The following is a 26516-nucleotide window of genomic DNA, read 5'->3' on the forward strand; positions in this document are numbered from 1 at the left end:
ACACAAGCAATATCATATGACATTTGTCTTTCTCTCTCTGACTGACTTCACTCTTACTTGCTTTAAAATGGACACCTGAGCTCATATATTGCATTTATATGTGTGTGCATGTTTTTAACTTTTTGTTTTGAAATAGTTACAGATTTATAGAAGGCTGCAAAGAAATGTGTAGGGAAGTCCTGTGCACTCCTCCCAGATTCCCCTAGTTAACATCTTTGACAACTCTAGTACAGTATCAAGACAATATTGGCATTGTTACAGTCTGCAGAGCTTGTTCACATTCACCAGTTTGTACATGTACTTGTGCACGTGTGTGTGTATATACGTGTAGCTGTGTGTAATTTTATGTCATGTATAGTTTTGCATACCCATCATTGCAGTTAAGATCCTTGATTGTACTGTCACAGTATTCCCTGGTGTTACCCCTTCCTAGCCACACTCATCCCACCTATACCTATTTTTGGCAATCGTTATTCTCTGTCTCTGTAATTGTGTTATTTCATAAATGTTACAAAATGGAATCATGAAGTTGGGATCTTTTTAAGATTGGCTTTTTTCATTCACTGTAATTTCTTTGAAATTTATCTACTTTCTCGGTGTATCAGTAGATCATTCTTTATTGTTGCTGAGTAGTAATAAATAGTATGGATGTATTATTTAACTGTTTAGTGATTGAAGGACATTTAGATAAGTTTCTAGTTTTTGACTTTAGCAAATAAAGTTATTTATGAGCATTTGTGTATATCTTCCTGTGAGAAAATAAGTCTCCATTTCTTGGATAATTCCTAAGAGTTCCATACATTATATTTTGGTATATGGGTGTCAGAGATTTTAACTTTCTCAATATAAACTGATTAGCAAAATTTCTGTTAGACAACAGACATTTGTTCTGTTAGGAACAAAAAAGTTAATAAATTCTGAGGATGAAAACCCAAATGATCAATGGCAATTTTGTCATGTATTTATATTACTAACTTTAATAATTTTAAAGTTGTTTTTCTTTTTCTAATAAAATCAGCTGATGGGGAGAAAGAAGATCAATTTAATGGAAGCCCTCCAAGACCACAGCCAAGGGGACCAAGAACTCCACCAGGACCCCCGCCCCCTGATGATGACGAAGATGATCCCATGCCGTTGCCAGGTAGAAATAATATTTTTTCCCTCTCTTGATTAATGTTAATGTAATACTACTTTTTTATTAGAGGAAAAAAAATAGATGCTGGTAATCAAATCTTGATGAATATCCCCCACCCCGATTCTGAACAGTGTTTTCTTGTGGTTTTTTTTATTGTTATTGTTGCTGGCAAGTTAATTTGTTTAAAAAAGAAATCAGTTAATTCATTTGAAACTGAAGCAACATTGCTTTGAAAATAAAATGTTAATGTACTATAATGATAGTATAGAGAAGCACCAGTAAAAATAACCTGTATGTATTGGAAGAGATAAAACTCTGTAGTTACTTAATAGCTAAAAAAGAGGATTATTGTGTAAGAACATAAAATAGCATACTTTGTTAATTCCCACTCTAGAAAATTGTGCAGTGTTTACTCTTAATATTTTTTAAGAGCAAGTAATTCTACCACTTTTTTTTAAGTGTGTTTATGAGCTAAATCATCCAAAATATCATTAAATAGTTGCAATATCCAGTCTTTCTGCCTATTATTATTTAAACAGTTAAAATAATCTGTGCCTTAAATATCAATTTTTCAGTGTCTGGTGACAAGGAAGAGGATGCTCCTCATAGAGAAGATTACTTTGAACCCATTTCTCCTGATCGGAATTCTGTTCCCCAGGAAAGTCAATATTCTGATGAAGGAGAGGTAGAAGAGGAACAGCAAGAAGAAGGAGAAGATGATGAAGATGACGTGGATGTAGAGGAAGAAGAGGATGAGGATGAAGATGATCGCCATACAGTAGATAGTATCCCTGAGGAGGAAGAGGAGGATGAAGAGGAAGAAGGTGAAGAAGATGAAGAAGGTGAAGGTGGGTGAATTAACTAGGACTTCTTGTTTTTAAGTGCTGGAAACTAGCTTGATGCAGAAGAATTTATAGTTGAGATAAGTGGTTTCCAAGAAACCCAAGAGTCAGCCGGGCCTTGAGACTTGACTAGACTTGAGGATTTCTATCTTTTCTTTGCTTTGTTTATCTGTTATTTAGTTAGGAAAATGAATTTAGGTGATTTTTTTTTTTTAACTAACTGTTACGTCTCTATTTACCCCACATCTTTAATATCTTCTCTTTAACCAACCAATTTAAACTGCCTGACTGTGTCTCAGATCTGTTTCCAGTTTTCTGGGACAGAGATTCTGTTTGGCTTGCTGTGGTATCAGCTTCCCCTTGATACCATCAGCTTTGCCCAGGGAAGCAAGAATATGCAGCAAATACATGGTGATTAGGGCTTTGGTGATCTGTCTTCAGAGGAGTGGTGTTTTAAGCTGCCTAGAATCCCTAAAGATGTCTGTCACCTCAATATTTTGGCCGAATAATGATATCTGCATTATTATTAGACATTTTTACAAGGAAAAAAAAATCTCAATTACAGAGGGACATAAGGCAGCCTGATGCAGTCTTTTAGTTAGGTCTTATTTTTCCTTTGAAAGCAAAAAGAGCTATTCAAGCTAATTGACTCTTAATTTGTCCAGTAGATGGAGTGTAATGTTAAAGTATTTATGTACAATGACAGATCATCTGCTTTGTTCTATAAGATAGTAAAGAGGAGAGTCATTCTACATGAGAATGAGAACCATTTCAGTATTACAGGGGCCCTTTTACAAAATATAAGTAATTGAGTTATTGAGTGATAACTCTTTTAACTGACCCCATTTCTAAGATACCACAAAATCCTTTTTAGATTTATTGCATTTAGCAAGTAGCAGTTAGATTTCAGGCAGGCTTTGTTAATCAGAGGACATTTTTTGTAGAGAAGATAAGAGAATGAGGCTGGTTAATTTGATTTTTACTAGAAGACATCTGGGGGTTAGTCTTGAATCAAGTCTCTTTAGGCCCTTTCTTTTCAAATATGAGTGTATTGCTATGGCTAAGTTGTTTTGAGCTTAAGAATGTCCATAGAGGCCTGTTACTGGAGGAGTACCGTGGAAACATTTCCTTTTCTTTCTTAGGCTGTTGTTACTCATCTCTGTTTTACCACAGCCAGGTAACAGTTGTGTTTAAAACTAACAAATTTTCTGTTTCTAGTCCTGTATTACTAAATAGAGGGAAAAGCTGCATGTGTCATGATATTTAAACTCTGTTTTGGCAAAGATGGGTACTTTTATAAACAAATTTTCCATAAAAACATGATACAGAACTGGGAACTATGTAATAGGTAAATACAGAGGAGTAGAAGTGAAGGAATATGAGATTCTAGAATGTTTTTCCTGACAATATTTGGTGTAACTTGGTAATTATGGTATTAATTCTTAGTTAATTTAATAATTTTGGCCCATCGATTCATTTTTTCCATCTTAAAAATACTCTCTCAGAAGGCAAGCTTAATTTCTTCCTTCCTGAGAGATATTTTTGGTTCTTTTTTTTTTTTTGAGACATTTCTTATTTTATTTCTGTGAGGAAAAGATTTATAGCAGAGTTATTGTAAAGCTGAACAGATATAATAGAAGGTTTTGCTTATGAAGTTTCTTTATAATTGTTCTATTAGGAGTTATAAAATGTTAATAAGTGTTGATAAGATGTTGAGGCAGAAGTTAATATTGTTGATGGAATCATTACTTTTCATTTTTTTGCCACGTTATTAAATAATTTATTTTGACTAACCAGATTGTTTTGCACTAAACAGTGATGTAACAACTAAGTATTATTTAAACTGATTTTCAGGGGATGATGGTTATGAGCAGATTTCCAGTGATGAAGATGGAATTGCTGACTTGGAACGTGAAACATTCAAGTATCCAAACTTCGATGTCGAATACACTGCTGAAGACTTAGCTTCAGTCCCTCCTATGACATATGACCCATATGATAGGGAGCTGGTACCACTGTTACACTTCAGCTGTCCGTACAAGACTACCTTTGAAATTGAAATCAGCAGGATGAAGGACCAAGGTCCAGATAAAGAAAACTCAGGGGCAGTAGAAGCCTCAGTGAAGTTGACTGAACTGTTGGATTTGTATCAAGAAGATAGAGGTGCAAAATGGGTAACAGCTTTAGAAGAAATTCCAAGTTTAATAATAAAAGGACTAAGTTATTTGCAGTTGAAAAATACAAAACAAGACGCCCTTGGTCAGTTGATAGACTGGACCATGCAAGCTTTAAATTTACAAGTAGCCCTTCGCCAACCCATTGCCTTAAATGTCCGACAGCTCAAAGCTGGGACCAAATTAGTGTCCTCACTAGCAGAATGTGGGACCCAAGGAGTCATGGGACTGCTACAAGCAGGAGTGATCAGTGGCTTATTTGAGCTCTTGTTTGCTGATCATGTCTCATCTTCCCTTAAATTAAATGCATTTAAAGCTTTGGACAGTGTCATTAGTATGACAGAAGGAATGGAAGCTTTTTTGAGAAGTAGGCAGAGTGAAAAAAGTGGCTATCAAAAACTTCTGGAGCTCATACTTTTAGATCAGACTGTGAGGGTTGTCACTGCTGGTTCAGCTGTTCTTCAGAAATGCCATTTCTATGAAATTTTGTCAGAGATTAAAAGACTTGGTGACCATTTAGCAGAGAAGACTTCTTCTGTTCCTAACCACAGTGAACCTGATCATGATACTGATGCTGGAGTTGAGAGAACAAACCCAGAATATGAAAACGAGGTAGAGGCTTCTATGGATATGGATCTTCTGGAATCCTCAAATATAAGTGAAGGAGAAATAGAAAAGCTTATCAACCTCTTAGAGGAAGTTTTTCATTTAATGGAAACTGCACCTCATACAATGATCCAACCTCCTGTTAAGTCTTTCCCAACAATGGCACGTATTACCGGTCCACCAGAGAGGGATGATCCATACCCTGTTCTCTTTAGGTGAGACATTTTTGACTTTGGAAAGTATATTTCACCAATTATTAGAGGCAGTTGCATGTGGTTGCTTTTTTTTTTTAAAGCTACAAAGCTTTGTTTTATTTTTTTATTTTATAATTTTATTTATTATTTACTTAAATTTTGGCCATGCTGCGTCTTAGTTGCTGTGCGGGCTTTTCTCTAGTTGGGGATGAATGGAGGCTACTCTTCATTGCGGTGTGAGGGCTTTCCATTGCAGTGGATTCTTTTGTTGCAGAGCACAGGCTGTAGGGCACATGGACTTCAGTAGTTGCAGTTCCTGGGCACAAGAGCACTGGCTTAATAGTTGTGGTGCACAGGCTTAGTTGCTGTGTGGCACGTGGGATCTTCCTGGACCAGGGATTGAAGTGTCTCCTGCATTGGCAGGTCGATTCTTTACCACTGAGCCACCAAGGAAGCCCCTTGTTTGTTTTTTTTAAAATCTGTAGGTAATGTGTGTCTTTGTAAGGATGTCTTGATACTTCAAAATAGGTCATAGTGAGAAGTGTGTTAACTGTATTTGAGCTATATTTTGTTAATACTTAAAAGTAGTAATGGCAACTTAAGTTAAAGATATAAGTAATAATCAACCATAGTGCTTATATTAGCATATCTGTGAGCAAGAATAAGGAGAAATTGCCGGGTGGCTTCTGGGAAGGTGAAGCAAAGAGGATGGCATAGGAAGGAGAGAGCTTTTCTGTGTAAGCCTCTTTCTACCTTATGATTCTAAAACATTGTAAGTGAAGCTGATACTTTACTAAGTTAATTTTACAGTCCTTGTTAAAGATACATTACAGGTTCAGTTGTCACTTGTTTCTGCCTTCTAACCCTCTAGTTATTTACTGGTACAGTTTTGCCATTTTTAGGTACCCACAGATTTTTTAAATTTGCTTTAATTTTTGAGGGTTTCTTTTCTTTTTTTTTTTTGGGCATTTTGCCTGTAAATAATTTTTTAACAAATGTAAAGATTGCATTTTTATTATTTTATTTCAGTGATTATTTTTTACCTGGCTTTGGAGCATAATGTATTAACAAAAAATCAATACTTGTCCATTCTAAAATCTGTACCTGTCCATTCCTGTTTTTAGCTGAAACTCATTTGCCTTAGCTTGAATTCGTACAGGAGTTTAAGATGATAATTGCTAGAGCAAGATCTAGTAGGAGATGAGGCCAAGAGTACAAGTGTAGTGGTTTCGCTTTGAACAGGAGAACGGAAGCCTTTTGAGTATACAAATACAGTTACCTTTGTAGTATGGAGACGGTAGAGGAGACAGGTGCTTCTCACTGGTCATGTTTTTTGTAAATTAAGACTTAAAGTAATGCCCTGAGGGTGACTAAGTATAAGAAAAGAGATGATGCTCCCAAATAGTTATTGAGGGGAAACTAGTAATTAATGGCCTGTTAAGTAATGTTGTTTTTTGTTCTCCCATAATTGGAGATCGTACATTTGGGTGTCAGATTTTAGGAGATAAAGGGTTTTGAATGCTGGGCTAAGGAATTTGGATTTTTTTTTTTTTTGATTAATTTTTTTTTTTTGCTGTGCTGCTTGGTACGTGGGATTTTAGTTCCCTGATCAGGGGTTGAATCCAGGCCCCTGACAGTGAAAGCACTGAATCCTACCTGCTGGATGGCCAGGGAATTCCTGGGGATTTTGTTTTTAGAATGTGGAAGATCTTGAATATTTTAGAGTAGCAGATCTGATATGATCGAAGTAGTGTTCTAAGATTATATTATAGTTACGAGATGTATTGCCATGAAAAAGAAATTGATGTTATTAGGTAGATAAGCCTGTCTGAAGATTCCAGGGTGTGGGTATTGTGCTGAATACTGGGCCTAGTATAGTGGCATTTATAGCAAATGGGAAGACAAATACTGTGCCAATATTGAGAGTTTGTGGTGGAGAGCATTACTTGGACTTGGCAACTGGACCTGATAAGAGAAAGTAAGAAGGAGCTAAAATGCTTTGAGGTTTCTAACTAGGGTAACTATTGGAACTGTGATTTTATGGACAGAAATTGATAAATTAGGAGGGAGAGTGAACTTTGAAAAGGGAAATAATTACATTTTGGAAGGGTTAGTTTGAAGTGATGGCAAGGCTCTGATGTCCCATGTTGGGATCTTCAAGGTAACCCCCAGATTGACTAGCTGGACTCATAGGACTCAGTGTTATAATCTCAACCAGGATTTATTACATCAAAAAGATACAAAACACAATCCCCAAAGGGAAGAGGTACATGGGACAGAGCCTGGGAAAATGAGTCATAAGCTTCCAGAGTCCTTTCCTAGTTTAGGCACAAAGGATCCCCTTAAGTCCCCCGGCAACAAATTGTGACACGTGTGAAATGTTGCATACTGAGGAAGTTCATTAGAATCTCAGCATCCAAGCTTCCTGTTGGGGGATAGCCATGTAGGCACCCAGTACCTTGCATGTACCAGAATTTCAGACTGCCAAAGAGAAAGCAGGTGTTCAGAATGAACCATATTATTTGCATAAACAGTTTATGTGCAGTGAGTATTCTTATCAGTTGATGGGTCGAAGCTGTCCCAAAGTCCAAGTCCCTAGAGGCCAGCCAAGGACCAACCTTTCTAAGATAAACATTCTGAGGCCTGCCATGTTAACTCTTTTCAAAACATTCCATGAGGTGGTTAAGGGTGCTCTTAAGAGCGTAGAGGTGTTTACCTTTGTGGTGAGCATTTACTGCAGGTGTTTTCCTCATGATACAGAAGTCTGCGTTTAAGCAGAAATATGATTGAAAAGGCAAGTTTATGCTTTTTGATTACAACTATGTGACATTCTGGAAAAGGCAAAACTATGGAGACAGTAAAAAGATCAGTGATTGCCAGGAATTAGGAGCTAGTTGGGGGATGCATAGATGGACAGAGTATTATTACGACAATGAAAATACTCTGTATCAGTAGCAGTTGTGTCTGTTAGGGGTGTTAGGTAAATTCATACCTTTTCTACTAAAACTGTGTGTACTAAAAATGGTTCTTGGATGTAATAAAAGAGTACTGTTGTATTAAGTACTGAAGATGGATAATTTGACCTTTTTTTCTTTCTAGAAGTACCAGTTCAGATATACTGTAGTAAATCTGAATATACCAAATGCTTTTTATAGTATATGCACTGTATTCTTCCTAGATGCATGAATTCAGATATACTGATATGCCATGAGTTGAGTAGGACCATGGTTAAAAAGGAAGGAGCATTTGATAAATGGCCTGGAAAGAAGGCCCAGAATTTAAAGTCAAGGTTGATTCTGGAAAGAGAAAATTTGTCAACAGTTACTAATTAAACCTCTTTTGAATGCTAGGAAAAAGCCATATAGAACTTTCACTTTCATTTGGTCCTGTGGAGAGAAGATTTGCTGTTCACATTATGTTTTTAATTAAAGCAGTATATTGCTGAGGATAAGGATTATTGCTGCTAAAATTTTTAACATTACCTGTCTAATGAAAACTGAGTAAATGAAATGTTGTGCACTGACTTAACATTTATCTTGTTACTTCTTCTGCAGGTATCTTCACAGTCATCACTTCTTGGAGTTGGTTACTTTGCTCCTGTCAATTCCAGTGACAAGTGCACATCCTGGTGTGCTGCAAGCCACAAAAGATGTTTTAAAGTTTCTTGCACAGTCACAAAAGGGTCTTCTTTTTTTTATGTCAGAATATGAAGCAACAAATTTGTTGATCCGAGCTCTTTGTCATCTTTATGATCAAGATGAAGAAGACGGTCTCCAGTCTGATGGTGTTATTGATGATGCATTTGCCTTATGGCTGCAGGACTCCACACAGACATTGCAGTGTATTACAGAACTGTTCAGCCATTTTCAGCATTGTACAGCCAGTGAAGAAACTGACCACTCAGATCTGTTGGGAACTCTGCACAACCTTTACTTGATTACTTTTAATCCTGTGGGAAGATCAGCTGTTGGCCATGTTTTCAGTCTTGAGAAAAATCTCCAAAGTCTTATTACACTAATGGAGTACTATTCCAAAGAAGCCTTAGGGTAATTTTATGCTTACTCCTTAAATTTCCTGTTTTATTGGAAAACTACATCACTAGTGGGGTAGATTCTTGAAAGAATGTGTTGTTTTGAAAATAAAAACTATAATTTTTTTACATAGCCTATAACTTGTTAATCAAGGATTAGAATGATGAACTCTCTAAGATGTGGATATAAAGAAATGAAATAGTAGCTTCTTTGGTTTCCCCACAGAGTTAACAAAGATTGCAGCTGTAGTACTCCTGCTGGTTTTTGTGGAGGGGAGTCATAAGACACAGAAATAATACTACTTAAGAGTCATGAGGACTGTCTTGGTGGCTCTGCCCTCACCTGCTAAGCTATTCATGATGCTCTGACTTTAGAAGTGTTTTGACTGGATGAGGGAGTTTGAGAATGATGGTGGTTTTTGAAGACCTTGCCCTGTTGGGCAGAGGGTTTTAGTCTATGAGAAGAGAAACTCGTTCCTCCTGGTTTGTGCCATACAAAGCTGTGGTGTCCTTTGCATCTGAGTCTTGATATGACCCCTTGAGTGACTGATTTCTTGGGAGGACTGTAAAAGGCGAACAAGAGTGCTTCTATGCCTAGCTATACCTTTATAGTTCTGTAGTGGAAGTCTGAATAATCACGGTGGTAGGTTGATTCATCACACTTTCTCCTGTATATCCAGAGGGAAAAACATTTTAAAGGAGATTAATGAAGTGTACTTCCTAATCTTTCATTGCTGATGAAGTGTACTTACTCATATTTTATTGTTATGATCATATTTTGTAATAGAATTCCACTTTCCATTTTGATGCATGTGCTTTGTTGTTAATATACTTTTAAGTAGTGGTTTCAGGTGAAGTGGAGGTTAAACTAAAATGTGATTTCCTGTTTTCATAACGTTAGTAATGTTTCATGGTAAATTTCCTTGATCTTCTTAAAACCAAGTTAAAAAAAAAAAACAGTTAAAAAATTGTTCCTAAAAAATTATTTGCATACCAAAACCTTTAAAACCTTATTTTTTGTTTCAGTGATTCCAAGTCTAAGAAGTCAGTCGCTTATAATTACGCGTGCATACTTATCTTGGTGGTGGTTCAGTCTTCCAGCGACGTCCAAATGTTGGAGCAGCATGCAGCATCTCTCTTGAAGCTTTGTAAAGCAGACGAAAATAATGCTAAATTGCAAGGTATGGCACTTGATCTTATTTTAAGCATTTATGATAAGTGAAGAAAAAAAAGCCTTTGACTATCTGTAGTTCATTGGAGAAGGAAATGGCAACCCACTCCAGTATTCTTGCCTGGAGAATCCCAGGGATGGGGAACCCTGTTGGGCTGCCGTCTATGGGGTCTCACAGAGTCAGACACGACTGAAGCGACTTAGCAGCAGCAGCAGTAGCAGTAGCAGCAGTTCGTATTTTCCATTTGGGACCAGGGGCTTTATCTTGTTTGATAATATACCTAGTAACACCTTGGGTTAACTTTCCGTATAAGTTAAAGCACGTTTTCTGGAGGTATTTTATATGGTATTCTTAAAAAGATTTTTTTAGGAAGTTGTTGAAAATACCTTTTTCTGGAAAGTCATGGAAATTTATGGGTGGTTGAAGTTCCTAATCAAAACAGAATTAAAGATGAACTCAGAAGTTCAGTTTTGTACAGGAGTTTAGAAGTACAGTTTGTTAGGTGTGTGTGTTTTCTTTGAATATGTACTTATTTCTGAGTACAACTTAGAAATCCATTTGTGGTTAACACATGTGTGCTATTCTCAAGTGAAAAATGATAAAAGTATTATTTTCTAAATGTATATTGAATGAAGTATTAAGTTTATAATCAGTTCAGTTCAGTCGCTCAGTCATGTCCGACTCTTTGTGACCCCATGAATCGCAGCACGACAGGCCTCCCTGTCCAGCAGCATCTCCCGGAGTTCACTCAAACTCACATCCATTGAGTCGGTGATGCGATCCAGCCATCTCATCCTCTGTCGTCCCCTTTTCCTGCCCCCAATCCCTCCCAGCATCAGAGTCCTTTTCCAATGAGTCAACTCTTCGCATGAGGTGGCCAAAGTGCTGGAGTTTCAGTTTTAGCATCATTCCTTCCAAAGAACACCCAGGGCTGATCGCCTTTAGAATGGACTGGTTGGATCTCCTTGCAGTCCAAGGGACTCTCAAGAGTCTTCTCCAACACCACAGTTCAAAAGCATCAATTCTTCGGCACTCAGCTTTCTTCACAGTCCAACTTTCACATCCATACATGACCACTGGAAAAACCATAGCCTTGACTAGATGGACCTTTGTTGGCAAAGTAAATCTCTACTTTTGAATATGCTATCTAGGTTGGTCATAACTTTCCTTCCGAAGGAGTAAGTGTCTTTTAATTTCATGGCTGCAATCACCATCTGCAGTGATTTTGGAGCCCAGAAAAATAAAGTCTGACACTGTTTCCACTCTTTCCCCATCTATTTCCCATGAAGTGATGGGACCAGATGCCATGATCTTCATTTTCTGAATGTTGAGCTTTAAGCCAACTTTTTCCCTCTCCTCTTTCACTTTCATCAAGAGGCTTTTGAGTTCCTCTTCACTTTCTGCCATAAGGGTGGTGTCATCTGCATATCTGAGGTTATTGATATTTCTCCTGGCAATCTTGATTCCAGCTTGTGCTTCTTCCAGCCCAGCGTTTCTCATGGTGTACTCTGCATAGAAGTTAAATAAGCAGGGTGACAATATACAGCCTTGACGTACTCCTTTTCCTATTTGGAACCAGTCTGTTGGTCCATGTCCAGTTCTAACTGTTGCTTCTTGACTTCATATAGGTTTCTCAAGAGGCAGGTCAGGTGGTCTGGTATTCCCATCTCTTGAAGAATTTTCCACAGTTTATTGTGATCCACACAGTCAAAGGCTTTGGCATAGTCAATAAAGCAGAAATAGATGTTTTTCTGGAACTCTCTTGCTTTTTCGATGATCCAGCGGATGTTTGCAATTTGATCTCTGGTTCCTCTGCCTTTTCTAAAACCAGCTTGAACATCTGGAAGTTCACGGTTCACGTATTGCTGAAGCCTGGCTTAGAGAATTTTGAGCATTACTTTTACTAGTGTGTGAGATGAGTGCAATTGTGTGGTAGTTTGAGCATTCTTTGGCATTACCTTTCTTTGGGATTGGAATGAAAACTGACCTTTTCCAGTCCTGTGGCCACTGCTGACTTTTCCAAATTTGCTGGCAAATTGAGTGCAGCACTTTCACAGCGTCTTCTTTCAGGATTTGAAATAGCTCAACTGGAGTTCCGTCACCTCCACTAGCTTTGTTTGTAGAGATGCTTTCTAAGGCCCACTTGACTTCACATTCCAGGATGTCTGGCTCTAGGTGAGTGATCACATCATCGTGATTATTTTGGTCTTGAAGATCTTTTTTGTACAGTTCTTCTGTGTATTCTTGCCACTTCTTAATAGCTTCTGCTTCTGTTAGGTGCATACCATTTCTGTCCTTTATTGAGCCCATCTTTGCATGAAATGTCCCCTTGGTATCTCTAATTTTCCTGAAGAGATCTCTAGTCTTTCCCATTCTGTTGTTTTCCTCTGTTTCTTTGCATTGATCACTGAGGAAGGCTTTCTTATCTATTCTTGCTATTCTTTGGAAATCTGCATTCAGATGCTTATATCTTTCCTTTTCTCCTTTGCTTTTCGCTTCTCTTCTTTTCACAGCTATTTGTAAGGCCTCCCCAGACAGCCATTTTGCTTTTTTGCATTTCTTTTCCATGGGGATGGTCTTGATCCGTGTCTCCTGTACAATGTCACGAACCTCAGTCCATAGTTCATCAGGCACTCTATCTATCAGATCTAGGCCCTTAAATCTATTTCTCACTTTACTGTATAATCATAAGGGATTTGATTTAGGTCATACCTGAATGGTCTAGTGGTTTTCCCTACTTTCTTCAATTTAAGTCTGAATCTGGCAATAAAGAGTTCATGATCTGAGCCACAGTCAGCTCCCAGTCTTGTTTTTTGCTGACTGTATAGAGCTTCTCCATCTTTGGCTGCAAAGAATATAGTCAGTCTGATTTTGGCGTTGACCATCTGGTGATGTCCATGTGTAGAGTCTTTTCTTGTGTTGTTGGAAGAGGGTGTTTGCTATGAGCAGTGCGTTCTCGTGGCAATATTCTATTAGCCTTTCCGTATTCCAAGGCCAAATTTGCCTGTTACTCCAGGTGTTTCTTGACTTCCTACTTTTGCATTCCAGTCCCCTATAATGAAAAGGACATCTTTTTTGGGTGTTAGTTCTAAAAGGTCTTATAGGTCTTCATAGAACCGTTCAATTTCAGCTTCTTCAGCATTACTGGTTGAGGCATAGACTTGGATTACTGTGATATTGAATGGTTTGCCTTGGAAACGAACAGAGATCATTCTGTCATTTTTTAGATTGCATCCCAGTACTGCATTTTGGACTCTTTTGTTGACCATGATGGCTACTCCATTTCTTCTGAGGGATTCCTGCCCGCAGTAGTAGATATAATGATCATCTGAATTAAATTCACCCATTCCAGTCCATTTTAGTTTGCTGATTCCTAGAATGTTGACATTCACTCTTGCCATCTCCTGTTTGACCACTTCCAATTTGTCTTGATTCATGGACCTAACATTCCAGGTTCGTATGTAATATTGCTCTTTACAGCATCAGACCTTGCTTCTATCACCAGTCCCATCCACAACTGGGTATTGTTTTTGCTTTGGCTCCATCCCTTCATTCTTTCTGGAGTTATTTCTCCACTGATCTTCAGTAGCATATTGGGCACCTACCGACCTGGGGAGTTCCTCTTTCAGTATCCTATCATTTTGCCTTTTCCAACTGTTCATGGGGTTCTCAAGGCAAGAATACTGAAGTGGTTTGCCATTCCCTTCTCCAGTGGCCCACATTCTGTCAGCCCTCTCCACCATGACCTGCCCGTCTTGGGTGGCCCCACGGGCATGGTTTAGTTTCATACGGTTTATAATAAGTTGGACCTTATTATGTGGGTAGTCTTGAAAAGTTCAAGGTATTTAATTATAGGTTTTTATTATTTTATTTTTGTTCTTGGCTTTCAAACTAGCCAAATAGAAAATTTAACACAGTAGTTGTCAGGATAGCATGTGGCCACTTCTCTTTTTTGTCTTTGTCCATGCTGCGCAGTATGTGGGATCTTAGATCTTAGTTCCCTGACCAGGGATGGAACCTGTGTCCTTTGCAGTGGAAGTGAGGAGTGTTAACCACTGGACTGCTTGGGAAATCCCAGGCCTCTTTTTCTTTTAATCCTAAAAAGATTAAAGTTTAGGATTAATCCTAAAAAGATTAAAGTGTTACCAGTAAAAGTTGCATACTAAACTCAACTTTCCATATTGAAAATAGATTGTTTTTTCCCCCTCAAAGTATGCCCTTACAAAAAGAGGGTGTGTAGCATCTTCAAAGGTATTACTAATGCTTTAGTACATATTCTGGGTGATGAGTACGCTTAAATTTATTATTCGTTTTATCTTTCATTTGAGCAATATATATTCTATATACATGAAAGAGGTAATTTAAAATTGTATAGGAAAAATATTCAGATGTAAAGTGTTGTAATCCTAAAAAGGAGTGTAGTACCAAGGAGAGACGACTCCTATTTGCAGTTTCCATCAGTTCTTCTAATAAGTGTCTAGAAATTATTACATTAGAATGCTTTTAGAAAAACATTTTTGGTGATAGTCAGGTTCTGTTCCTGGGCCGGAAAGGTCCCCTGGAGAAGGAAATGGCAACCAACTCCAGTATTCTTGCCTGGAATACTCCATGTATAGAGGAACCTTGACGGGCAACAGTCCACAGGGTCACAAAGAGTCAGACGTGATTGAGTGACTAATACTTTGACTTCACTTTTACAGCATAGCTTCTAGGCGATTCAGTTGCAATAAATGGTGTATTTCATGTATTTCTTCCACAAACAAAGTTTCCTGTTACTGTTTTAGGGGTGAGAGTGATCACTTTTACTTTTGTAAAGGCAGATTAGGAAATTGACAAAATTTAAAATTTGTGTCACAGGAAAAGGCCCTCAGCAAATGTTCCTCCATGGGTTTGATCCTGTTAGAAATGAATACATTTGTGCATGCTGTTTTGGAGGTGTGGGAATCAGTGGTAGTATTGGGTGAATAAGCACTATGTTATTTTGTTTGTTTATGGGCAGTTAATTTTATAATTGTTTTAATGTTGTAAGTTGATTGCTATAGAAAAATTCAGTTTAGTTAGATAGTTCGGTTTAATCGTATAAACATTTAAGTTTTCAGAAGCCAAATAACTAAGAGTGATAGCTTCTTATTTCTAAACCAGTATAGTATGACATTTACATTTCATTTTAAGGCTTGTTTAAATAATTTAGACACATAATTCCTATATAAAAATCACTCCATTGAAATGAACATGGATTTTGCAATCTAAAAATGTGTCGTGTCTTTGGAAAAGAATACCTTCACTTCCTTTGTTATTAAGGCTTGTTTGTAAGGCTTTTATTTTAAAATATTATGTTGTAAATTACTGTTTTCATTTTTAAGAACTTGGCAAGTGGCTTGAACCTCTGAAAAACCTTAGATTTGAGATTAACTGCATCCCAAACCTAATTGAATATGTTAAACAGGTAAGTAAAATTTAAAAGTGTCTTGATTTTATGGAACTGTGTGGTAGTATATAGTAATGCCGTATTAAATCACTTGTATAGATAATGTAGTTAAGTATACTTGATTGATTTACTAGTCCTGTGGGTATAGATTGGTAGTGGGTATAGATGGATATGTGATTGTGTGTATACATGAACACAGATGCCCACAACAATATTGCTTTCTATTGCCAGATTCTGTCCTATTTTTTTTCTTCTCAAATAAGAATAATATCACCTACCATTTTGGTGACATTTACAAAAATGTTTTAAAGTTAAATGCTATGATAATGTGATATATAATTGTTTTAGTTAAACTTTCTGAAAAAGAATTTCCCTCAAAATTTTTAGGTGAAAATTGGTAAGAGTTAATTCTAGATAATTGGAATGAGGACTAGTTCTGTTTGTTCATTTGGGATGGTTAAATTACTTCAATCTGCAATTGAAGTAATTCATGAGAGTTGAAAAATCATATAGTTCATAATATTACAGTTGAAAAATTCGTATACAAGTCAAGTAATTCATAATGCAAAACTTTGTTATAATCAAAACATTGTTAGTTGGGGAAGTTTAAAAAGTTTTCTTTGCTCCTTAGTTGATCCAGTGTGTATCATAGGATGAAGAACTAAAGGTGCTCTTCTTTTTTTTAAAAGTGCTCTTTTTTTTTTTAAAGATGTTCTTCCTTCTTTTTTTCTTTTAAAATGATGCATAAGAAGTTTTAAACTAGAGGGGCAGAATAGACCTTGAATTATCCTTTTCCTCCATCTCCCCCAGAGAGTACTTTTACCTCCTACAATGCCATCATATTCTTCTGTTCTTTATTTTATGCCTCAAAGACCATCTAGAGTTTTTGATTATATTCAGTCTTTTTATTTAGCAGAGGTACATTTGTGTCCTGTAAATTTAGATGGTCAGGTATTTAGGGTACTTGTGCATAGTTAGGAGAATATATTAAGTATCCAGTAAAATACCAGAGGACTTGGATTAAAGTATTTAACCAAAAAAAATAAATAAATAAAATAAAGTATTTAACCAGTAAAAAGTTCAGCGCTAGAAATTTGAATTGCATGTTATAATTCAAATTTTTAATTTTTATGTAAATCCTTGTCCTGTTAAGTATGGTTATTATAAATAACTCTCTAAGGTGTGCTAAAAAACAGCTGATCTAAGACAGAAACGTCACTCTGTGACTCCCTGCTGCCTTAAGTAACTTGTGGGATAACTGAAAGGCAGCAAGGAAGAAGTTAGAGGGAAAGATAACCCAAGGTAGGGAAAGTGAAAGTGAAAGTTGCTCCGTCGTGTCCGACTCTTTGCAACCTCATGGACTACGCAGTCCATGGAATTCTCCAGGCCAGGATACTGGAGTGGGTAGCCTTTCCCTTCTCCAGGGGATCTTCCCAACCCCAGGGATCAAATCCAGGTCTCCCTCATTGCAGGCGGATTCTTTACCGGGTGAGCTACAGTGGTGGGAAACATGAGGAAAAGGGTTTTCTTATTTTTAGGTTTCTCCTCTGAGGTTTAAAGGCTGAAGTAGTAACATTTTAAAGTCGTATTTCTTCCAAGTTTTTTAAACCATCTATATGCTGCTCTTTGAAAATTACAAAAATAAGGCAACTTAAGTGTAACTATTTGTTGGCAGGAAAACATAGCCTGGGCAGGTGCTAAGGACATAGGTAACTGTATTTCTTCTTCCTCTCTTCATGCCCCAAATGGCCATCATTACTAGATTCCTGTGGTATTTTTGAAATGTATGTTATGTAGTATTAAACCACTCCCTGATGCTTCATCAATTTTGAAAGAGGTTTTTGTACCCACAGGGCTCTGTAAAATCAGAATCCCTTGCTTCCTTTTTGGAAAAACGGATATATAGAAAGAGTATCCAAAAAGGAGCTATTTTAAATTCTTAACACAGAGTTCATACCTATCTGTATGTAGCCTTTGTTTTTTAGTCAGTACTTTTTAATATACTTGTGTCAGCAGTTATTCATTTTATAAACATAATGTCACATAGGATACAACATATGCCAAAGATTGTATAACCTTTAAAACTTCATTAGCTTTATTCATGTTTTAAGTGCACTAAGGAAGTTTAAAATGATGTAAGTACTTAACTTGAAACTCCTGTTTTTAACCATTGCCTTCTCTGGGTCTGATAGGTACTAAGAAATTAAAGTTTCTGTTCATTTTTATTTTTGAAGAATACTGATAACTTGATGACCCCAGAAGGAGTTGGCCTTACTACTGCCTTGCGTGTTCTCTGTAATGTGGCCTGTCCCCCACCCCCTGTTGAAGGTAATGTGGCTACTATACTTAAAAACTATTTTTAAAGCCCAGTGTAAATATCATTTATTAAATAAAATATTCAAAAATCTTAACCAGTGATTAATATTTAAGTAATTAGTTTTTGGTTTTTTTTTCTCCCTTATTTATGTAAAGGTCAACAGAAAGACCTGAAATGGAATCTTGCTGTCATTCAGCTTTTTTCTGCTGAAGGAATGGACACCTTTATTCGGGTGCTACAAAAATTGAACAGTATTCTGACTCAGCCATGGAGGCTCCATGTCAACATGGGGACTACCCTTCACAGAGTTACTACCATTTCGATGGCTCGCTGCACACTCACTCTTCTTAAAACTATGTTAACGGAACTCCTGAGAGGTGGATCCTTTGAGTTTAAGGACATGCGTGTTCCTTCAGCACTTGTGACTTTACACATGCTCCTGTGCTCTATCCCTCTCTCAGGTCGTTTGGATAGTGATGAACAGAAAATTCAGAATGATATCATTGATATCTTACTGACTTTTACCCAAGGAGTTAATGAAAAGCTCACTATCTCAGAAGAGACTCTAGCTAACAATACTTGGTCTTTAATGTTAAAAGAAGTTCTTTCTTCGATATTGAAGGTTCCTGAAGGATTTTTTTCTGGACTCATACTCCTTTCAGAGCTGCTGCCTCTACCATTGCCCATGCAAACAACTCAGGTATCACTTCCATATAACATGCATCTTATAAATGATGGCAATAACACTTTTTTAAAAACCAGTGGTTTTTCTTAAAAAAACAAAAACAAAAGACCCCCTCATCTCCTTCCCCTAAGAAAGACATAAAATACCTGGATGAGGGTGAGATAAAAACTGAAGCAAGTTGGTCATTAAGGAAACATGGGAGTAACATTTTAAATAAATTTTTGTTAATGTGAATTTTATTATGCTGTTACGTATACTTGTACTTTTGTTGTTTTTAAATCTTTTTCCCCCACCATTAACTAGGTTGCTTCATCAATGGACTCTGCTCTACTGACTGCTAACCTGAGAACAATAAGATTTTTTATTAGATGCAATGAATTCAAGCAAATGTTTAATTGTACAACAGAAAATTAAATGTTTTAAGCATGCAGTAAAGATGTTCTTTTCATAATAGTTCTTCCTTAACAGTTTTTGTGATTGTAAATAAATACTAAAAAAAATCTACGTACACACACATTATACTTTTTTAACAGGTTATTGAGCCACATGATATATCAGTGGCACTCAACACCCGAAAGTTGTGGAGCATGCACCTTCATGTTCAAGCAAAGTTGCTCCAAGAAATAGTTCGCTCTTTCTCTGGCACAACCTGCCAGCCCATTCAACATATGTTACGGCGTATTTGTGTTCAATTGTGTGACCTTGCCTCACCAACTGCCCTTCTGATTATGAGAACTGTGTTGGATTTGATTGTAGAAGACTTGCAAAGGTATTTTCATTTTGCACTAAAATTTTTTTCCTCAAGGTATTTTTGACACAAATACTTAAAAAAAAATTAACTTAGACTTTGGAAACCAGGCTTAAGAATGCTCAGATAATACGTGTACATATAAAATACACACAGCATAGGCACATGTATATGTGAATATATAAAGGTAAATTTTGATTAGAAAGCTATTATTTTATCTGCAAGATACCTTGAAATATTTCAAGTTTTAGGGTGCTGGAAAAGTGAACTGTGAAGTACTCTGATTTAAGAAAATGTGTTATTGAAAACCCAAATTTACAAAGTTTTATAGTAATTGTAAAATTCCAGAGTTGTCATACCCAAGGAATGAAATTTTTTACGTAAGATTTGTATAACACGTGTTGAAAAAGCAAATTACTAAGTAATGCCTTAAAATCAAGAATTTTGTTTACTAAATGTGTTGATTTTATTTCAGCACTTCAGAAGATAAAGAAAAACAATATACTAGCCAAACCACCAGGTTGCTTGCTCTTCTTGATGCTCTGGCTTCACACAAAGCTTGTAAATTAGCTATTTTGCATCTAATTAGTGGAACTATTAAAGGTGATGAAAGATATGCAGAGATATTCCAGGATCTGTTGGTTTTGGTGCGGTCTCCTGGAGACAGTGTTATTCGTCAGCAGTGTGTTGAATATATCACATCCATTTTGCAGTCTCTCTGTGATCAGGTATTTATAGTTATTTTTATAAATTCTTTGTGGGTGTATATATTTTTTAACAACTTCTCCTGATGTAATTCTTGGCTGCTAACAAAAAGATCTCATCTGTTTCATTATTCATATTATTGTTTAGGGGGGATATTTGACCACTGAACCAACAATAAAATGATTTGGTGCTACATAACTTTCTTTGACCTTGTACATCACATGTTTCTCTAAAGAGGTTTTTTCATTGTCTTTATGAGATACTGTCTTTGGGTATTTATTCTGTGTGCCGTTGTATTCTTTGGGGTTGGTTTTATCTGGTAGTTTCATTTTCTTTCCAATTATATTCTGTACTGATTCATTCTTGAATATTGTAGTTTTGTGATTGGTTGAATTAATACTATATTTTTTTGTTTGGGCTTTTTTTTTTTTTTTTTAATTAAAAAAAATTTTTTTTAGCCATTCCTAAAGGTATGTGGGGATCTTAGTTCCTCAACCAGGAAAGTGCAGAGTCTTAACTGCTGGGAAGCCAGGGAAGTCTTTGCAACTTTGGAAGGCATCACAGCCTACTACAGTTTTAGTGTGCTTCAGGTTACTGTGCTTATAGATGTTGACTAGAAGTAGTAGTACTTCTTCCTGCTGTTCCTATTATTAACTTCCAATTGGTAGTTCCATGAGTTAATGAGAATTGCTTTAACTTTTAAAGCCCATTGTTACAGGGATCATCATAGATTTCTCTGCCTGATAGGATTTTAGCTTGTCAAAATGCTCCTACTATCTAATTAATCGAATGTGATTTTTCCAGGCAGAGTATTTTTAATAGGATCCCATATTAGAAGATTTGGAGGAGGGCATGGCAACCCACTCCAGTATTCTTGCCTGGAGAATTCTCGTGGATAGAGGAGCCTGGTGGGCTACAGTCCTTGGGGTTGCAAAGAGTCAGACATGACTGAGTGACTAAGCACACACATATTAGAAGATTACCTTTTTCTAGCTTAAAAAAAAAAAAATCCAATTTGGTTACATTTAACACTCAAGTCAAGAAGGAACATTTTTTGTGTGATTTGTTTTCACAAAAAGGAGATCTGGTAGAAAATAGTTTTGGACCTGGTAAAAAGGCTGTTTTAAGTCTTTATACCTCAAAATGTCCAATCAGCTGCTATTTGTTTTATAATTAATATTGAGTTGTATGACCATGCTGAGTAACAGTTCAGCATCCTAGCTACCCTAATCACATAAGCTTCATTCTTGGCTGGCCTCACCTAGTTGTATTTCCTTTCTATTCAAGCTTTGTTTTATAGTTTTAACCCAAGTTGAATAGTGGTTTCCAGTATATTGAAGTGGTTAAAGGCAATAACACATACCTAAAAATGTTTCTGTAAAGTCTGCTTTACTTCTGTAAAAAGAGTAGTGTGGGTTTTTAGTTATTGTTAGGTAAACTTGCTGACATTGAAAAACTTGAATTTTAGATGTATATAAAAACGAGAGGAAAATATTGGAAGATTGTGCCTAAATGTTTTTTCGTTCCATCCATTTCTTTTTGTGATATTTTAAATTCAAGTATGGATATATTTATTAAAATTTATTTCTCTGAATGCTTTCTTTATAAATTTAAAAATATTCAGATGAATAAATATAATAATTTAAAATATTTTCATACCCAAAGTACTAACCTAACCATTTGAAGATAGAAACTACACTTAGTATAAGCCAGAAGGAAAAATTTTTCAAAGAGATGTTCTTTTAAAATAAGAATACTGTGAATCAGGTTCCGCTGCCAAGTGGTTAGGTGTCAGTCTTACAAAGTAGAAACACTGAAGCAAATTCTTTAGGTGCGTATCCTTGTATTAACCTTTGTAGAAGGGCAGAACAACTCCTTTGTATTTAATGTGTTTGAATCTGTGTTTGGGATGGGATAATAATTATACTATTTCAATAACTACTAAGTACTAATTGCTGTGTATTTCAGAAATAAAAGCTCGAAGTGATAGTGACAATCATTTAAAAAAACTGTTTTTTCCCCAACTCCCCTCCTCCCTCACAGGACATTGCACTAATTTTGCCAAACTCTTCTGAAGGTTCTGTTTCTGAACTGGAGCAACTTTCCAATTCTCTACCAAACAAAGAACTGATGGCCTCAATCTGTGACTGTCTCCTGGCTGTGGTAGCTAACTCTGAGAGCAGTTACAGCTGTTTACTGACATGTGTCAGAACAATGATGTTTCTTGCAGAGCATGATTATGGATTATTTCATTTAAAAAGGTAAATGCTTTATCTAATTTAATTCTGTTGTTACTTAATTGACTCTTTTGCGGCCCCATGGACTGTAGCCCGCCAGGCTCCTCTGTCCATGGGATTTCCCAGGCAAGATTACTGGAATGGGTTGCCATTTCCTTCTCCAGGAGATCTTCCCAACCCAGGGATTGACCCTGCGTCTCCTGCGGTGGCAGGTGGATTCTTTACCACTGAGCCACCAGGAAGTGGTAAAAATTTACTATTTTCTTGTATTTTAATTCCCCCATATTAATTAATTCATAGATGTTGTAGAAGGTGGAAGGTATGGTTTCGTTCATGTGGAGAAATTCTGAATTTGTGGAAAAGATTCATTAGCAGTGAAATGTACTAGTAATAAAATCTTTAGGTAATATAAATTGAGAAGGAAATCTTATCATTCCGGTGTCATTAATTCAGTGCTCGAAGATACTTGTTTGGTTGGCATAGACTCCTCTAGTTCTTCAAAGATGATGGTAGTGTGGTATTCTGGACTCTGAAGCTGAAAGTGCTGATTCTGTTTATTCTCTAGAGGAGTGGCTGATCTGAAATGGATTTGAAATGATATAAATCTCATGCTGCTCAGTCTCTCAGGTGTAATTTCTGCTCCCCATTGCTATCCATGCCCTCGTCTTTTTCTTCACTAGGGAGATAGATAGCTACTACTTAGTTTCCCTGAGAATTCGTAGAAGTGTGTAGGATTATGAGATCGAAAGGATTAGGCAACATGTATTTGTGCCTCTCATCAATTCTTATAACGTTGGTTCCAGGTAGAGTGCTTGGTGCTGCTTCCCATCTTTCCCCCTGCTTAGCCTGTCCTCCTGTACTCTCTCTCAGTTAATGGTACCTGCTGAACATGCAGGTTCTTCCCCTGCCACCTCCCAGTCTTTTCGCCAAAGTCTTTAAATTTTATTTCTTAAATGTCTTTTTTCCTATTGCCCAGATATTTACCTTTAAAACTCGTCTTACACACTACATATCCAATTAAACTTAGTTTTTAAAAAAAGCTGGCTCTGCTAGGTTCATGTAAGTCATTGTAACCTATTTCCTTTGTTTCTTCAGCTTGGATCTTTCTGCTGAGCTCCATGTAACTCATATATCTATTTGATGTCTCTGCTTAGCCATCTAATGGACACCCAAGCTGAATGAAAGCAGAGCTCTTGATATTCTTGCCTCAGACATGTTTCTGTCTTGCTTAACTTGGTAAATGTTAAACGCGAAGATTCTTGCTGCTTCTCTTTTCCTTTCTCCCTGCCTCCAGTCTGTCAGGAAGTCCAGTACGTTATGTTTTCAAAACATCCTGAATCTGATCACCTTTCTCCACCTCCATCGTTACCACCCCTGTCCCCTCCATCGTATTTGCCTATATGACCCATTGCAATAGCCTCCAGTCTTCTCTTACTTCTAGTATTGTCCCCATAAAAAATATTTTCTTAGCGCTCAGATTGATCTTTTTAAACTTAAAACAAGGTATGTGTCATTATTATTTTGCTTAAATCCTTCTGTTGGCTTTCCATTGAACTGCAAAATTCAAACTTGATATTGATCTCTAGGGCTCTTATACAGTCCAGCTCTTGCTTATCTTTCTGACTTTTCTCATAGCTCTTTTATCCTCAATTTGGCTCCCTGTCAGGCTCATTCCTATTTCTAGACCTTTTTTTTTCTTTCCTAAAATGCTTTTTCCCTAGTTTCTTCTAGGACTTATTTTTTTACTTCACTCAGGTATCTGTATCAATATATTTCCTGCCTAAATGCCTGCCTAAAATGTGTATCCTTTGTGTCCCCATTCCTTATACCCCTTTATATTTTGACATTATGTCATATAGACTTACTGCGTATTTGGTTGTCTCCCTCAATAGAATATAATCTGCACAAGGACAGGGACTGTGTTTTCTTGACTGTACTCCCTCCAGCACCTAGAAACCTGGTTCATAGTAGGCATTATGAAGGAATGTTAGAGTCATTTAGTTCACAGATATTTGTTGAATGCCCTCCTCTGGGCCAGACACTGCTCTAGGTGCTGGAGATTTAATAATTAAAAAAAAAATCCCTGTCTTCTAGATGCTTTCATTCTATTAGAAGTAGACAGATGATCAACATGTAAATAAAATACACAGTGTGTTATAAAACAATATAAAATAGAGCAAAGGAGTAGCGAGTGCTGAAGTGAGGGGGAGAGTTGTCATTTGAAGTTTGAGGAGGTAATCAGGGAAGTCCTCGCTGAGAAGGTGGCCCTTGAACAAAGAACTGAGGGAGGTGAGTGAAACATGTTAATATGCTGGGGGAGAGCAACTGCATGTGGTATGCCTAACTTGTCTGAGAAATGGCCTGGAGACTGTGGTGGTTGCTCTTAAAGTGAGTAAGCACATTGGAAAATGACAGGGCCCCGGGTCAGAGAGGTAGTGGGTAGGTGAGGGAAGGGGTCATCGGGGGCCTTTAGAGTTACTTACAAGGGCCACTGGGCTTCCCTGGTGACTCAGATGGTAAAGAATCCACCTGCGATGCTGGAGACCCAGGTTTGATCCCTGGGACAGGAAGATTCCCTAGAGAAGGAAGTGGCTACCCACCCTAGTATTCTTGCCGGGGGAATCCCATGGACAGAGGAACCTGGCAGGCTATGGGATCACAAAGAGTTGGACACATCCGAGCGATTAACGTACACACAGACACACGAGAGCCATTATGAGGTTTTGAGCAGAGGTATAGTGTGATCTGGCTTTTTCAATAAATAGCTGACTATATCCTCTAGTCCTGAGAAAGGCCTCACTTAAAAAAACTTTTTTTGAGATGATTTTAGACTTTCAGAAAAATTACAAAATAATAGTACAGAGCTCAGATATACCCTTCATCCAACTTACCCTTATCCCTGTCCTTACGTTGATGTCTTGAATAACCATTGAATATTTGTCAAAATTAAGAAACAAGTTTAGTTTCTTAATTTTGACAAATTTGACATAATACTGTTAACCAAAATACAGAACTTGCTTAGATTTTACCAGTTTTTCTAGTAATGTTCTAAGTACATCATATCAGGAAATATGCATTACTGGTGATAACTAACCTTGGTCACCAAACTGAGATGCTGTCTGCTAGGATTCTGCACAGCAAACTTACTAATTTTCTGTTTTTAAACTAAACATTTTGATAATATACTTCAAGACTATGTAAATGTCCTGTTTCTACTTAAAATTTTCATCCAGTCATTTTATTGTCCATCAGTGAATCTTGGCACATGTCAGTTATTACTGTGGTGTTTTAATGTGTGTGTGTGTGTGTGTGCATGCACACTCAGTCATACCTGACTCTTTGCAACCCCATGGACTGAAGCCTGCCAGGCTTCTCTGTCCATGGATTTTTCCAGGAAAGAATACTGGAGTGGATTGCTATTTCCTTCTCCAGGGGATCTTCCCGACCCAGGGATCAAGCTGGTGTCTCCTATGTCTCCTCCTTTGGCAGGCGGGTTCTTTACCAGCTGAGCCATCAGGGGAAGCCCATGGTGTTTTAAGAGTGATTTCCTATTTTTCTTATTCCTTTTTCACTTAATTATCCTCTGTAAGGATGAATTCATCACTTTTCCCCATTTATTTACTTATTTGGGTATTTATATCCATATAGACTTGTGGACATTAAGTTTTTTTGTTGTGTACTAATTGAACAGTATGTCGTTATTTATTTTGTTGTTCAACTTACATCACTAATTTTGGTTTTTCTCGTTGACTAGGGCTGGGAAATACATGTGTCCTAACTCATGCATTTACCAAAAAAATCTACATTTTTTTCCCCATCTATTTATTGTATGTATATATTTTAAAAGATGAGTCCATACAAGTATTTTGTTTCTAATACAGTGTCAGAGGGTGGATTCTAACTTTCCCCCTTTCTTTGTGACCTCATCCATGTTTTATGATATACAGTTGTGTGGATTTTGACCGTAATGTGTCTACTATCACATTTCCATGCAAAGCCATCACCCCAGCAGTCTAGTGTGCCACCCTTTTATAGACAACTTCGCTACAAGTTGAGTGACAAAATACCAGATTTTAGTATTGCTAGTTTACTTTTTTAATTGTAGACATTCTAAAGGGTATGCAGTGGACCCCAGTTTTTGAAAGGCCATCTAAATAAGGCTCATTCTCTTAAAGTTATAAGTAAAGGCTAGTAATTGGTATAATCCAATTTTTAACCTAAGCTTTTTCCGTTGATTGTACTA

The 26516-nt window shown here is 36.9% G+C and overlaps 1 protein-coding gene across 2 annotated transcripts in view; it reads left to right on the forward strand.

The window, feature by feature from the left end:
• KIAA1429 (KIAA1429 ortholog) overlaps positions 1-26516 on the forward strand; it is a 64281-nt gene that overhangs the window by 25124 nt on the left and 12641 nt on the right. For both annotated transcript variants that reach the window (XM_010833498.1, XM_010833499.1), the window contains exons 6-16: positions 1019-1141; positions 1711-1983; positions 3832-4972; positions 8506-8997; positions 10008-10162; positions 15517-15599; positions 17816-17909; positions 18054-18598; positions 19117-19352; positions 19807-20059; positions 22080-22297. In XM_010833498.1, coding sequence (XP_010831800.1) covers positions 1019-1141; positions 1711-1983; positions 3832-4972; positions 8506-8997; positions 10008-10162; positions 15517-15599; positions 17816-17909; positions 18054-18598; positions 19117-19352; positions 19807-20059; positions 22080-22297 — 3613 coding nt within the window. The remainder of the gene's footprint in view (positions 1-1018; positions 1142-1710; positions 1984-3831; positions 4973-8505; positions 8998-10007; positions 10163-15516; positions 15600-17815; positions 17910-18053; positions 18599-19116; positions 19353-19806; positions 20060-22079; positions 22298-26516) is intronic.

Source organism: Bison bison, unplaced genomic scaffold, assembly GCF_000754665.1.
Source record: "Bison bison bison isolate TAMUID 2011002044 unplaced genomic scaffold, Bison_UMD1.0 scf7180017863702, whole genome shotgun sequence".
Classification (NCBI taxonomy): Eukaryota; Metazoa; Chordata; class Mammalia; order Artiodactyla; family Bovidae; genus Bison; species Bison bison.